General features: G+C 50.4%; 6 protein-coding genes across 6 annotated transcripts; 3 read left to right on the top strand and 3 right to left on the bottom strand.

Annotated features, from left to right (window-relative positions):
* Positions 1-155: 155 nt before the first annotated feature.
* ctpA (Cu(2+)-transporting P-type ATPase CCC2) lies at positions 156-3752 on the bottom strand (the record flags this gene model as incomplete). Its single annotated transcript, XM_033573387.1, has 1 exon — positions 156-3752. The coding sequence occupies one exon, from the start codon at positions 3750-3752 to the stop codon at positions 156-158; it is 3597 nt and encodes a 1198-aa protein (XP_033423939.1).
* A 1085-nt stretch (positions 3753-4837) lies between these two features.
* Positions 4838-5917, top strand: ATNIH1004_008782 (uncharacterized protein; the record flags this gene model as incomplete). The annotated part of the gene is made up of 2 exons (XM_033573386.1): positions 4838-5096; positions 5172-5917. 2 exons carry the CDS (start codon positions 4838-4840, stop codon positions 5915-5917), a joined length of 1005 nt encoding a protein of 334 aa, XP_033423938.1.
* A 731-nt stretch (positions 5918-6648) lies between these two features.
* On the bottom strand, positions 6649-7888 carry rgsB (putative RGS domain protein (Rax1); the record flags this gene model as incomplete). Its single annotated transcript, XM_033573385.1, has 3 exons — positions 6649-6885; positions 6938-7664; positions 7734-7888. 3 exons carry the CDS (start codon positions 7886-7888, stop codon positions 6649-6651), a joined length of 1119 nt encoding a protein of 372 aa, XP_033423937.1.
* Positions 7889-8861: 973 nt separating this feature from the next.
* gcnE (histone acetyltransferase GCN5) lies at positions 8862-10444 on the bottom strand (the record flags this gene model as incomplete). The annotated part of the gene is made up of 7 exons (XM_033573384.1): positions 8862-8882; positions 8945-9652; positions 9705-9819; positions 9875-10083; positions 10142-10198; positions 10260-10354; positions 10423-10444. The coding sequence occupies 7 exons, from the start codon at positions 10442-10444 to the stop codon at positions 8862-8864; spliced, it is 1227 nt and encodes a 408-aa protein (XP_033423936.1).
* An 832-nt stretch (positions 10445-11276) lies between these two features.
* RAD1 (putative DNA repair protein Rad1) lies at positions 11277-12422 on the top strand (the record flags this gene model as incomplete). The annotated part of the gene is made up of 1 exon (XM_033573383.1): positions 11277-12422. One exon carries the CDS (start codon positions 11277-11279, stop codon positions 12420-12422), a length of 1146 nt encoding a protein of 381 aa, XP_033423935.1.
* Positions 12423-12753: 331 nt separating this feature from the next.
* On the top strand, positions 12754-15095 carry gua1 (GMP synthase (glutamine-hydrolyzing); the record flags this gene model as incomplete). Its single annotated transcript, XM_033573382.1, has 10 exons — positions 12754-12842; positions 12888-12912; positions 12963-12997; positions 13074-14191; positions 14255-14282; positions 14404-14551; positions 14622-14679; positions 14788-14868; positions 14965-14996; positions 15069-15095. The coding sequence occupies 10 exons, from the start codon at positions 12754-12756 to the stop codon at positions 15093-15095; spliced, it is 1641 nt and encodes a 546-aa protein (XP_033423934.1).
* Between the last annotated feature and the right edge of the window lie 27 nt (positions 15096-15122).

Below are 15122 nucleotides of genomic sequence, written 5' to 3'. Positions count from 1 at the left end.
AGAAAGTGAGGAAACATCAAATGGATCCAAGCCAAACAGCTTATTAAGGAAATTCGTAATATGTGAAATCTATCGTGCCATATTATTGTATAGATCTCAAGTCCAGTACTGAAATTAAGGGGGGAGAAAATAAAAAGTAAAATGAATCCCTACGCTCAAACAGCAGGTTCCACTGTCTGCAAAGGGACGTATCCTTCATTGGCGTCCGACTTTCGGGACCCTTTGCCGGTGATTAGCGACCAGGCCTTAGTACCAGTGGTTTGGATCCGTCGGAATAGTCCCTGACTGGCACTAGGACTGGCCATGGATAAAGTGGCCTCCCACCGGCTTTGCTTAGGGCCGCGGAGGCTGATCTGGCCCATTTCGACCTCCTTTTCCAGCCGCTCGGCGTCCATCCATTTCGGTCTGCGCCAGAACTTCAACAGGAGGCTGCTCACGACGACGGAGATACTGGACGCCGCCATGGCGGCTCCGGCGGCCATAGGGGGTAGCATGAGGCCGCCGAAGGGGAGGAATAGTCCCATGGCGAAGGGGATGCCGATGAGGTTGTAGATGCAGGCCCACAAGAGGTTGAGGCGGATACGGTTGAACACTGAACGCGAGAGGGCCAGACTTGCCGGCACGGATAGCAGATCGTCAGGCTTCATCAGGACGATGTCCGCTGCTTCCATAGCAACGTCGGTGCCTGATGCAAGTGCAATACCGACGGATGATGTGGCCAAGGCCGGGGAGTCATTGATGCCATCGCCAACCATGGCTACGTGCTCACCTGAATCCTGCAGGGAGGCGATGATAGCTCGCTTGTCGGATGGGGAGACGGAAGCATGGACCGCCTCGATGGGAATGCCTACTGTCGTGGCAATAGAAACAGCTGTGGCACGGGTGTCCCCTGTGATCAGGGAGGTGGCAATACACATGCGATGCAAGGCAGCGACGGCAGCGACGGCAGTCCCCTTCAATGTGTCTCGGAGCAGGATAGTGCCTGCAAACTGGCCATCGATTGCGACATGGATCGAAGTGATGCCGGCGGCAGCTTTAAAGGACTGGCTCTTGAAAGCATCGAGACCCTCTGACTCTGCCAACTCCACCGACTCTGACAGAGGGACATCTCTCGACCGTAGGAAGGCCGCGTTTCCGATCAACACACGGTATCGTACGCGCTCGGCACTGGAGGTAGGCTCAACGAGAGCAGAGATGCCCCTTCCCACGCAAGCATCAAAGTCGCCCAAACTCCCCGGCAAACCTCCATCCCCCGCATTACCCGATTCCATCTGGGCTGCTGAGGCGATGGCCTTACCAATAGGATGCTCGCTGCTCATTTCTGCAAGACCAACTATCAGCCACCAGAGCTTACGGCGCCAGTCATTTGCCTTCCACTGGGGCTCGATTTTGGCTTCCGCCACGCTCATTTTCCCGGTGGTGAGGGTCCCCGTCTTGTCGAAGACAACATGACTGATTTTGGTGGCGCTCTCCAGGACAGCGCCGCCTTTGACGAGAATCCCTTGCTGAGCTCCCACTCCCGTGCCGACCATGACTGCTGTGGGTGTACTGAGACCCAATGCACACGGACATGCGAAGACAATGACTGAAATGCAAAGCTTCAGGCAGACCATGACCTTGCCACCACTCTGCTCAGACATGAAAATTTTGGGCGGGTGTGGCAGCAAATGGCTTATCAGCATCCAGCCAAAGAACGTGATTAGACCCAGACTGATAATTACAGGAACAAAATATCCAGCGACCACGTCAGCCATGCGCTGGATGGGGGCTCGACTGGTTTGAGCATCCTGGACCAGCTTGACTATCTGACTTAGTTGCGTATCCTTGCCCGCTCGCGTTACCCTGAAATCGATCGAGCTGGTCCCATTCACCGTGCCAGCAATGACAAGGCTGCCCTTGGTTTTATGAATCGGTAAGGCCTCACCTGTGATCATGCTCTCGTCGACATAGCTTTCTCCGCGGATAACAACCCCATCCGCAGAAACCTTGTCCCCCGGGTGTAGAACGACAACGTCGCCTACCTCGATGAGCTCTGTTGAGATAGACTTGAGCGCGGGACCCGACCTTTCATTGGAAGACGTTTCTGCCTTTGGTTCCTTCGACTTGACTGGAGTGGTATCCCATTCTTCGGCCATTTTCTCTGCGGCAATCGGGTCATCGTAGATAGTGGTCATCGACGGAGCCAACGACATCAGTCGCGATAACGCGGTTGATGTTTGACCCTTAGCCCTATTCTCCAGCCATCTACCCAGAGAGATGAAGGTGATGAGCATCGTGCTTGTGTCGAAGACCGTGCTGGGTCGCATATGGGCTGCAGAACACAGGGCGATGATCATCGTAAACACGCTGTAAAAGAATGCAGCAGATGTGCCCAGCATGACAAGAACGTCCATGGTGGGAGAGCGATGCTTCAATGACTTATAGCTGGTGATATAGAACCGTTTGCCGATACCGAATTGCACAGGAATGGTGAGTCCAAGACAAGCGACATCCCCAAGGTAGAGACCGGGCAGCATTTGCACACTTCCAAAGTCGAGAGCCGGTAGATACATGGGCAGCAACATGTTGATCAGAAACACAGGCACTGCAAACGACACTGAGAACAAGAACGCGTGCCGCCACTCTTGAATCTCCTTAGTCTTGGACAGTGATTCTAGCTGCGCATTAGCATCATCGGCGTCTGCAAGCAAGGCATTGTATCCGGCAGCTTCAATGACTCCAACGACGGAACGGATGCCAACTGCGGAAGTGTCATACGATATATGAACTTGTGAAGTGGCCATGTCAACAGACGCGGAGGAGATGCCGGGTTTCTGGAGGAGGGAGTCCTCCAAGGCGTTTGCCGAGGGGACATCTCGCAAGCCATGAAGGCTCAGCGTAATCCGAGTCACAGCCTTCGAGGAAGACACTTGCGTTTGCGAGGATACCACCGCTGCATCAAACCCAGCACCTTCAATCAAATCTACGATTTTCTGGGAGGAGAGAGCCGCAGGATCGTGGGCGATTACCGCACGCTCGGCAAGCAGACTGATATTGAACTGAACCAGACCATCCACACTGTCGACGGCATTCTGTACACTTGCAGTGCATGCACTGCATGTCATGCCTCCAATAGAAACTGTGGTGACCATCAGGTGTGACTTGGATTCCGTAAGATCGTGCGAGACACGAAGAGCGCCCTGGAGCGTCGTGGTGTCCAGCACCTTTGCACCAAAACCACGATCCTCTATGATTTCAGCGATCTGATCCGCCGTAACGACACTCGCGTCATGTTCCACCACCGCTCGCTCCGATAATAATGAGACAGAAATGGACCGGATCCCAGATACATCCTTCAATCCTCCTTCAACTGCAGATGTGCAAGCGCCGCACGTCATACCCTCAATTGCGAGCGTAGTGGTGGCTATTTGCGGTCCATCATCCTTGCCATAGTTTAACCTCCCTACCAGTGCCGAAGGGCTGTCAGTGGAGAGTATTGTTGCATCGAAACCACTGTCCTCGATTAACTCGGCGACTTTTTCCGCCGGAAGCAGTGTCGGATTGTGATGTACGACGGCCCTGCCCATCATCAAGCTCACTGTCACATCCCCGGCCCCCTCGACACCTTTGAAGGCACCCTCCACAGCCGACGTACATGCGCCGCAAGTCATTCCGTCGACGTTGACCGTGGTTGTTGCCATGTGGGCGGGTGATCGACCGGAGGATGGGCCTTCGCGCCGGACGCCTAATAAAGCGGAGGATGACGCCGCCATTGCGCCTTGCGGGAGGGATGAAAACCAGGCGAAAAGAGGCCGAAACCAGTCGGACTACCGCATAAGAATGTTTTCTTTATCCAGTGGGAAGGGGAAAGACAGCGGAGGTGAATAGACTTTAGTAATAAGATGGAGAGGAAAGTCAGCAGCAAGGGAAAACTGTATTTGTGGTTCTGGCACGGAAGTGATCGGAAGATCAGGCGGGTCGATCAGTACCGTGGTTCATGCGAGAGAAGAAGAAACATCTTCTTGGGAGGGATTCACAGCCATAATAAGATCATCCAGTAGTATGTTAATAATCATCAGCATTTAAGTAATAATAATAATGAGGTTCCAGTCGGAGGTCAATTAATTAGTGAGGAGACAAGCCCGGTTATAAATTAAATACGGGTAAGTTGGTTGGTAGTGAGTGAGTGTCCCCCCCCCCCCCCCCCCAAAAAAAGCAGTGGGGAAGGGTTCGGTGTCCGAAAAACACCGTCAGCTCACAGGAATCCTTAATTCTGGACTTTCCAAAGACAAATCCATGGACTGATTGGTAGGTGATTATGATAGTAGCAAAAAGAACAGCAGATGATCATCACGCGGTAAGGAGAAGCGGATCAGCTGTTCTATCCAGGTATCTCAGTGGTTGCTTTGTGCTTGCAGCTTACCTATCAGAGTACCTCGCAGGTACCTCGATGCTACCCACCACCTGGTTTTGCTGACTGTCTTGTTCCTACAGTAAAGTAGCCCAGGAAATCAACACGGCCTTAAAATTGAGCAAATAAGGCCCTCTCATTAATGAGAATGGATGGCGTGGGACTGTTCGATATGTTTCAGCTAAGTGCTAAGTTAGTAGCAAGATAAAACAAGCCTAGAAAGAAGGGGAACCAAACTTCAGTCCACAATCCTGTACTGAATTGGTACGAGTTATGGCAGTACCCGTCCATACCGTACGGTACCGTACTATATTATTTGAATCATGTGATTCGTAAGTTGTTTGCATTAAAGACAAACAACTGTTCCAGGCATCCCAATGGAGTAAGTAGTAACTTCTCGTCATCAGCGGTGATAGTGCCATCTCCAGCTCCCAAGATCCTAGAGAAATGGATCAGGTACATACTCGGGCCATGGAGGCCCTTCAACCTTTTGTCCATCTAGCCAACTCTAACAGTGCCAAGTCGCCTCGATTTGTCGCCAATCTCATCACAAATGCTACCTCCAGTCCAAACACATACGTCTTTGCCGAGTTGTTGGAGACACCCGCTATACAGGCCCTTCGGTCAAAGGACGTTCCCGAGGAATTCCATGGATATTTGACTCTTCTTGAGGTCTTTGCCTGGGGCACATGGCAAGATTATCAAGGTATGTTTCTGTACTAGGGGAAGCTTTCATCTGGAGATGCAATAACTCTAACTGGCCACCCCTCCTCCGCCTTAGCGACGCCAAATCTACCCTCACTAAACGACGAGCAAACATTGAAGCTTCGTCTTCTATCTCTTCTGTCTCTCTCTGCCACCGTTAAACCCCTCGCCTATGAAACGCTCATGGATTCCCTATCGATCTCGGCCCCCGCCGATCTCGAGTCCCTCGTTACCACCGCCATCTATTCCTCTCTCATTACTGCTCGCCTCTCCCCCACCACCAACCCACCCACCGTCAATGTGACCTCGGTGGCTCCCCTGAGAGACGTGAAGCCTCAGTCCCTGTCGACGATGATTTCCGTACTGGCTAACTGGGAGACTCGCTGCGGCGACGTCATCACCGACATCGAGGCGGAAATTGCAAGAATCAAGACTAACTCCGCAAAGCGTCGCGCTAAGGAACGCGAGCATGCCGAGCTCTTCGAAAAGACACTGTCCAACTGGCCGGCCATCAGTGCGGACTTGGTTGGGTTTGAGTCGGGTCGGTTCACGGGGTCTAAGAAGCACGGCTCGCAGGGAGGGCCAAGGGGTGGCAGTGGTGGCGGAGGTGGCCCCGGGGGGTATGTAGGAAGCAAGCGTGAATTTAACGCGGATGACTTGGATGACGATGATGGCTACTGGGAGAATGGGTCAGAGGGCGCCTTGGAATCATATGTCACTAGCTCAAGGATGGATATCGATGAAGGCATAGGCTCATCTAGGGCAGGACCCGGAAGTGCTGCGACTCGCCATGCAAAGCGAGTTTTGGGGAAGAAATCATAGTGTTGTCTTTATTAGATTGGGGATCCCGTTGCGTTACGAAACATGGCTAATGTGCCCGATTTCTACTAGCGGAAGCTTCTTCACACGAACTTCAAATAGAATCGTTTATGATAATGGATTTCATAACCTACTTTCATTGATGAATTGGCTGGACGATAGTCAACCAGGGCCTCTGCCATTACTCGAATGTCACATTTGTATAGCTAATTACCATGAACTATTTCCACAACACCAAAAAGTAAAGGTGGAAAAAAAAAAAAAAGAAAACTCACTGAAAGTCATTTAACATACATGCAAGTTGAGCTGTCAAGGGGTATTGTCAGAATAGAACTTAGCAAACAGATAATAACAAGACCCAATATTGACAGATGGTGGTAAAGAGAGGCTGCCATAGAACCAGAACGGTTGATAAACCATCCCAGCCGACGTCGGGTACAGCTGTCACGGACCAAGAACGCAAAACATGTCTGATTATATAGGACACATCCTTGCGGAGATTGGAATATTGTAATGTAAAATCGCTCTGCGCAAATTAACTGCTCGCTGAAGTATGAGAACAATACTCAATTCCCGTACGTCACAGCCATGCCTCGAGATAGGAGAAGAAGCAAAAGCTCCGACCGAAAGAACTAGGGATACACGGGCATGCTTTTCTAAGGGGATCACATGCTTGTGATAGAAGGTCCAAGAGGAACAACATAAATTAAAGCCTATATGTGGCATCAACGGGATCAGAGCATAGTGCCAGGAACGAAAATGAATAGAACGCTCAAGGAGGTGGCAACAAAAAGGGCAGTGAATAGCGTTGCGGTAGCCCGTTTGTTCAGGAGTTTCCGCACGTAGGGCTCGCGGATCGGAGACCAGTTCATGAATGTATATTCGCTGTACCCGAGTATTGCCATCACCGGATCAAGTTTGTACTGGTACGAAACTATAAAGTAGGAGGCCACAACAAACGGTAGAATCAACTATGAAATCGTTAGCAAAGGATGCAGTGCAACCAATGAGGGAACCACCTACCCAGCAACGGATATGTCGAGGTTTATTACGAAGAACGACATAGAAAGCACCCCAGAAGCCTCCACCAAAACTGATGAGAGCCAAGGCCAAGCGTGCGAGAATGGTCAGTGGTACAAGGTTACCGAGGGCCTTTGCCTGCAAAAACCCTGGGAATGCATCACGTTCCATTGCTTGGAATACATAGTCTTTGGCGGGGTCAAATACTTCTGGGTCGTCTCGGCCATCGTCTTCAATGAGGTTTATGATTGTGGACACCATCTCTTCAGGTAGGACGATCTCCCTCTCTGCTCCAGGTAGGAGATACGTATACAGAATCTTCTCCGCACTTGCACGAATGTCAGCGCGTGCAACTGTGTTTCCCGGCGAGATTGAGTCATTCCGAGTTCCAGAGCTTTCACGAGGTTGTTGTTCATTTGACGGCGTGGGGGCAGCATTTTGCGATCCTATACTGTTTTGGGGGGAATGGCCAGATGTGTGTCCATCAGAACGCAGGAATGCCGACAGCCTTTGATCCGCATCTCTATCTTCTACATCGTGTAGACCACGGCGCGTTCCGGACGGTCCAGCTTCCACAAGAGGGATGTCTCCGAAGTTCTCGATGGTTTCCAAAGCCGCCGACGAGCCCTTACTATCCGCCTTCTCCAGGTCGGGTGTCGCTACTAGCACAGAACGGCGCAATTCGCGGACATAGTGACGGCATAGGGACATGTGCTGAGAAACATCCAACCTAAGTTCGACATCGCGTTAGCTGTGAAACGCGATACTTGACCCAATACCACGTAGAGTTTAGACATACCAGAAATCCAGGTAGTCGACCGAGCGCTGCTGGTCCCGCATGTAAATGTAGAATGAAAAGAGATCGACAGGAGCCAGCGTGCGACGACTGAGGACCTCGAACAGGGTCGGGAGCCGATTCCGCTGTTCCAGGTCGCTGAGAGAGGGGGAAGCCATTTTGGACGGAATTGCGAAAACTTGAGATTGGGAATTAATGCAACTCCCGGGTTTTTATTTTTCTTCTTAGAATGTCGAATAAAACGAGGGGCCAAAGGAAAAAGGGGAATGATCGAATTAATGAATGAATGACTGAATGTCGAGTCAGAGAAAGCGAGCGCAGATAGTCGGCAAGGACTTCGATTCTTCGATTGAGACGCTCACGACCGATAGACTTAAAGAGCGACGAGTAGAGTTGGACGACGTGCGTGGTGGTTGGGTGAAGATATGGCGAATGCTCAAAAAAAAGGTCGCTAATAATCCACTGGATCCTGTCCAAGACACAACCCCTGGGACAGGGACGGGAGGCAGAAAAGAAAGTAAGGCAGTAAGTAAACAACGGACAGCCACCCGACAGCAGGAGTCAATGAGCCACAATGCAATCCATCGAGGAACCAAACAGAGGAGAAAACGAAGTGACTCGAACGAACTGATAGGGAAGCCACCCAGCCTGCAAGAGTATGCAAAGCCTCCTTGTAAAAAGAATAAATGCCTGGTGATGGTCGCTTTCTGTACAGCACCCGGCTCGCCAGAACATTGATCCGAAATGAAAGCCCCACGCTGGTTCGATACGATCCTCATCCATATTCTTGACAGCTTGCAAGGGATGCATCAAGAATCGGGAGAGAGGCCGTTGGATATTGGACAGTTCACATCCCAGGGTGTCCAAGAGTTGAATTTTGATGTGATACTAACTAATCATACTCTTCTAGTCACCCAGGGGAATATAATACTAATTATATTAACCAAAAAAGACCATGTCATTTGCTTGCTGTCATATAGTCTATTCTAAAACAATCCAAAACCATTCCGAAAATGCTCCACGATGCTTCACTTGGGTATTTTACTCATTCACGAGAAAGGAGAGAACGCCGTCACCAAAACTCCTTCACAACCAATCACGCCCTGCACAATACGTCTGTCATTCAGCTCATCAATGGCCTTCCGCCAGGTGCTGTACAATAATTAGACTCCACAACGTCCTCATACGCCGGCTCAGATAAGCGGAATACTTACCGACCACTCAGGAATGTTTCGGATCTGCTGCCACATAAATTTCTCCAGCTTGTTGGCACTTTTGGCGTAGGGAGTGTTCTCGTTATTGTATCTTCGGCAATTATCAAAGATCAACATGGCGTCCTTGATGAAATCCTGTGGAGTCGGGTACATGTCTTTTTCATGCTTCTCTTCCATGGTCGACAGGTCCATTGGCTCCTTGATGACTTCGTAGTAATCCGGTACTTCGTCACGATTAACAGGCTGTGTAAATGGCCATGCTGCGCTATGGTTTTGCATATCGTTGAGAAGGTGTAGTAGTTGGTTGTAGTTTGGTCCATGCCGTGGTTGACGCGCTAATTCGTCCATGTCGGGCGACCATCCGGATTCCTTGATAGCCGAGATATTCAAAGGATCAATTTTACACGGTCCGTTCTTCCACTCCTTCGGAGGAGCATGGATGATATGTGACCGACTGAAGGCCCGGATTTTCGCATGTACCGCCTCCTTCTGCTTTAGAAGCATGCGACCCATTTCAAGATAGCGTATCTTGGGAAGCATCGTGCACTGCATGATCGTTCCGCCCTCGTAATCTTTGATATAACCCATCCAGATGGACTTATCGAGCGTAATCTCCTTCGTAAACCCTTGCTTTTTGAAATACCCAATCGCATAGTTATCCGCATAGGTCAAGAAGTGCATGATGGGTGATGTCGCTTTCACATAATCCTGCAATGCTTGGTCAACTCTTGTCCGCCAAGAATGAATCATCACAGCATACCTTGAGGTGGGACATTAGGTGTGCACCATAGCCCTTGACCTGTTGATCAGACGAAATGGCGCAGAAGACGATTTCGGCAAACCGGCGGCCATTGAATGGTCGGTATGTGATACCTCTGCGCGCGGATCAGTAAGATACTATACCAGATCATCGCGACGTTGCACACATACCCAACCACTTCCAACGGATGTTTCACAATAGCCATAGACAGATGTGATCGGTCATAGACCAGGCGCGCAATATAGTCCTTGGGCATTTTAGGGAGCTGCTTCTGGAAGATGCATTTCAGCCCGGTAAGGACAACGAAACTGTCTCGCGAGCCATCGTTATTCACCACACGAAATTCGATTTCGCCTCGACGTTCCTCAAGCACTGCGGGCTAGTAGGAATTGGAAGTGTTAGCATCACTCATGCCAAGGAGTCGAGCAGCAGCCTACCTTCTCGGGGAAGGGGACGATCCTCAGCGGCGGCTTTCCCAAAGGCTCGTCTTCATCCTAATGAGCAGAAACCTCAGCGCAATGCCCATACCAAGTCCCCAGGGAGTATAAGTGTTACCTTTGGATCCCTTTCCGGAGAATCCGTGCGCGCTTTCTTGCTCTGTTGTTGAGAATCCGGGGAAAGGGCCTCCTCCGATGCTTTCCGCTTAACGCCTGGACCTGAGATCAGCAAAACTAGAAATGACAGCTATAAGAGCGGAGTTTGGAGAATTGACACTCACTTTCGGATGCCATTGCCACCATGATGCACACAAGATTTTGATGCGACTGTCTCGATCTCAGCAAGCGGAATGACACGAACTACGATCTCCACGTTTGGCTGATACGGGGCCAGCATCGGAGATACATAGGCCCGGGTGCTATTGGGCCAGGTCAGCCATTTAGTCTACTTCCCTCCCAGCGAGCTTCGGGGAGCTCCATCAACCACCTCTTCGTTCAATTCGATCGTCAGATCTCTCTAATCTGCTGGGTTCAGCTTCTCCTAACTATTACCCATGTCTTTGAATGAGGTTTGGGAGGCAGCTTCTGCAAGCCCGTATTCTCCCATTATCGCCAAAGAGAGCCAGTTCTCTATTGGTTTCGGACTCCTGCTTTCTGGTAACCTTGATTGGGCTTCTATTCAGCATGGATGTATTGCTGATAGTGGTTGCAGCTTTTATATTAACTGGACTTTTTGGGCTGAGTTAGGCTTTCCCTCTCCTGCCTAACATTAGATATCCAGTCGTCTTTCTGACGCCATTTTATCAACAGATCGCTCCTTTTTGAGCATTGCATCGTTTGGCGTCCCTGCATCATTAGCATTTGGGTGAGACATGAGAAGCTTCCCAAAGCACTCTCCGCATCGGCTAACTAGATACCTCAGCTTCGGAGCCGTGTACATGATCTGTGCCGTGGGAGTCTACGTTTAATTGAGATGCGCGAATACCTCAATGTACTATACCCAGAGAGATAGAAGAGAAACAGAAGGGCTGTTCCACTAGTAACACCAGAGTTTTCTCTTATTTCATACTCTCTAAATCCATTTCTCGTTGTTCGTTGTTTTTAAGCTTTTTGTCCCTAGAAATTACCCAGGGCCATGGCGGCCGTGGAGCCCATATTTTCTGCTGTTTCCAGCAGTACCCACCACCTTTATACTTTGCTTCAATGCATTGGATTTGCATCGAAAGCTACCGTACAAATAACACCAGATGGCATTCGATTCTCAGTGGAAGAATCCCGCGTGGTACAGGGGCTTGCGTTCGTCGACAAGGCTCTCTTTACCAGCTACACTTTCAACCCACGTGCTCTGGCCATCAATCGTGATGAAAGCCAGGAAAATGACGATGGTTCGGATGCCGCTGCTTACCCATGCTTTGTCGTCTCACTCTCTGCCTTCCTCGAAACATTGAAAATCTTCGGTGCCAATGACTCATCCACCGCTGGAGCAAACATGGCAGCCAGTGTCGCGTCCCCGAATCCTTCTGTGTCCAGTGCATTCACAGCCCCTGCTCTATTACTTGACCGCTCTTGCACACTGCAATACTTTCAGGATGGCTCCCCCCTCAGCATTACATTATCCGAGACTGGGGTCAAGACCACATGCGAGCTGACAACCTACGAACCCGACGGCAGCGAAGTCGACATTCCCCTTCAGAGAGACGCGATTATTATGAAGATCATCATGCGTTCTGCCTGGCTACATAATGCTGTTACCGAGCTTGGGGCCACCGACCCAAGCGTTTTGAAGATCTCCGCTTCTGACAAACAGGAACCATTCTTCGCCCTATCCGGATCCGGCGGCCCGTTCAGCGAATCGTCTGTAGAGTTCTCCATCGAACAACAGCACCAGAACCATGGAGCGCCGGAGCAATCCCATCATAAAGTGCTAGCCGATGACGGTACTTCCAGAGCGCGAGCCACGAGAGCCAAACTGGCCCCGACTGTGACGGAGACCTTCCTTGTCAGTCCGTCATCATCAATGGGCTCTCGCATCAGGCAAGACTACCGCTTCTCTCTTATTCAAAAAGCATCGCGCGCCATGGCGGTGGCCAACAAAGTAAGCATCCGAGGCGATCGACAAGGAGTTCTGAGCCTTCAGTTTATGGTTGAGTTTGATTCGAATAGACCTGGTGGTGCAAACAACGTCGCAAAACCCCTGGTGAGCTTTGTGGACTTCCGCTTTGTTCCGCTCTTGGATGAGGATGGGGCAGAGGATGACGTGAACGAGGACATGCTGGAGTGATTGCGTGAAATGTGTATGTGGGATATTTTATGCTAGCAGAGAGCTCTTTTCAACCCCTTCTAGTCCATAGCAGTGAATAAAATCGAGTCTCGGTCGTGGAGGATGTTTCTGCCTCAGGCAATAATAATACCTTATCAGACATGCATCACGTGCGCTTGAGGAGATCCTGTCGACTTGATTGGCAGCAGCTAATCAATCGCCCCACCCCCACCGACGATAAGAAAAATTTCACGGATTAATCGCCAGCTTCCTCTTTCTCGGCTGGCTTCTCCCAGTTGTCTTTCCAGCCTCACACGTCAAGTTTTGCCTCGAAAAAAACATAGCCTACACAATGGATGCCAAGAAGCCCCCCCATTCGGAGTTCGACACCATCCTAACTCTAGACTTTGGGAGCCAGTATACCCACCTTATCACTCGCAGGTACTTCGATCCCCTCTATCAGGATTGATCACAGCTAATACGCAGTTTCCAGGCTGGTCAGTACTTGGAAGTTGCTGTTCTCTCTCAGTACAGTTTACTAACTGCTCTTCCGCCCATTAGCGAGAGCTCAATGTCTACTCTGAGATGCTCCCTTGGTATGTGCGATCTCCATTGAGTCATAAATTCCTGGAGACCCCATGCGCTGACGCAGCCCTCGATACAACCACTTAGCACTCAGAAGCTGGCCGATCTCCCCTGGAAGCCCAAGGGTATTATCCTCTCTGGTGGCCCCTACTCGGTCTACGAAGAGGATGCCCCCCACGTTGACCCCGCCTTCTTCGATCTCGGTGTCCCAATTCTCGGTATTTGCTACGGACTTCAGGAGATTGCGTATCGTCTAGGCAAGGATAATGTCGCTGCGGGGACCGCCAGAGAATATGGCCATGCTATCCTCAGCGCTAAGAGTCTGGACAACCAGGGTCATGTCGATCGGTTGTTCGCCGGTCTTGAGGATGAAATGCAGGTGTGGATGTCCCACGGTGACAAGCTTGTTCAGCTTCCTGAAGGTTTCCACACTATTGCTACCACCTCTAACTCCGAGTACGCCGGTATTGCCCACGAATCCAAGCCCATTTACGCTGTTCAGTTCCACCCCGAAGTGACCAATACCCCGAACGGTGTAAAGCTCTTGAAGAACTTCGCCGCGGATATCTGCGGCGTCAAACAGAACTGGACCATGGACAAGTTCGTGGATCAGGAAATCACCCGTATTCGCGAGCTGGTTGGAGAGACGGACCATGTTCTGGGTGCTGTCAGCGGTGGTGTGGACTCCACGGTTGCTGCGAAGCTCATGAAGGAAGCCATCGGCGACCGGTTCCATGCTGTCCTCGTCGACAACGGCTGTCTACGTTTGAATGAAAGCCAGCAGGTTTACGAGACCCTTGGAAAGCATCTTGGTATTAACTTGACTGTCGTCGACGCTTCAAAGGATTTCTTGGCGGGCCTGAAGGGAGTAACTGACCCGGAGAAGAAGCGCAAATTCATTGGTGGAAAGTTCATTGATGTCTTTGAGGTGGAAGCGGCAAAGATCGAGGCAAGTGTTGAGCATACCGGCGCCAAGGTCAGGTGGTTCCTTCAGGGTACTCTGTATCCTGATGTCATTGAGAGCCTTTCTTTCAAGGGCCCCAGTGCGACCATTAAGACCCACCACAACGTTGGAGGCCTTCCGGCCCGTATGCAGGATGGAGCTGGACTGAAGCTGATCGAGCCCCTTCGCGAGCTCTTCAAGGACGAGGTTCGACAGCTGGGAAGAGAGCTTGGTATCCACAATGATCTGGTCATGAGACACCGTAAGGACCCTATTATACTATTTAATGACAAGACATGTCAGTCTAATTAACATTAATAAACAGCCTTCCCCGGCCCTGGAATTGCCATCCGGTACGTGAACCATCCTAATGCTTGGAAATACACTCCTTCCTGCCCATACTCTCAGCCTGTCATCCAGTTAACTTGGATGACTGGAATCACAATCCACCCGAATACTGACGTATACAACCAGTGTCCTTGGTGAAGTCACTCCCGCACGTGTCGAGATCGCCAGACAGGCAGACCATATTTTCATCTCTATGATCCGTGAGGCTGGCCTCTACGACAAGATCGCCCAGGCCTACGCAGCATTGGATCCTACCAAGGCTGTCGGTGTCATGGTATATTCCCTTCACCCTTTCTACTGAACCCCGATATCACCATCCACGAAATCGCTAACTCCCAGCGCAGGGTGACAAGCGTGTCCACGCTGAAATGATTATCCTTCGAGCCGTCCAGACTACGGACTGTCAGTCATTCTTTCCTTCCTTCTTTCTCTCCTTTATCTTCCTTCTTCCAGATTTCTATTTTATATATATATATATATATATATCTCGTCCTAACTTAACTCGCTCAGTCATGACCTGTACCGCATACCCCTTCTCTCACGAGTTCCTTTCCCGGGCCTCAACCAGGATCATTAACGAAGTGCATGGCGGTAAGTCCAACCGATCCATAATACCTTACCTACCTACCTACCCTGATTGAGCCCTATCCGTGAATCGATACTGATATGATATGGTATGGCATGTAGTTTCTCGCGTTCTCTATGATATCTCCTCCAAGGTGAGTGTTCACTAATTATATATGAGATGTCTTGTTTTGTGAAGATCGACGGACTGATGGGATTATACACAGCCTCCTGCAACTATCGAGATGGAGTAATTGATTGATTCCAGTGCTTTGGATAAA

The sequence above is a fragment of the Aspergillus tanneri genome (assembly GCF_003426965.1).
Source record: "Aspergillus tanneri strain NIH1004 chromosome Unknown AapTan_6_pilon_pilon_pilon, whole genome shotgun sequence".
NCBI classification, from domain to species: domain Eukaryota; kingdom Fungi; phylum Ascomycota; class Eurotiomycetes; order Eurotiales; family Aspergillaceae; genus Aspergillus; species Aspergillus tanneri.
This window is presented reverse-complemented; position numbering and strand designations above follow the sequence as displayed.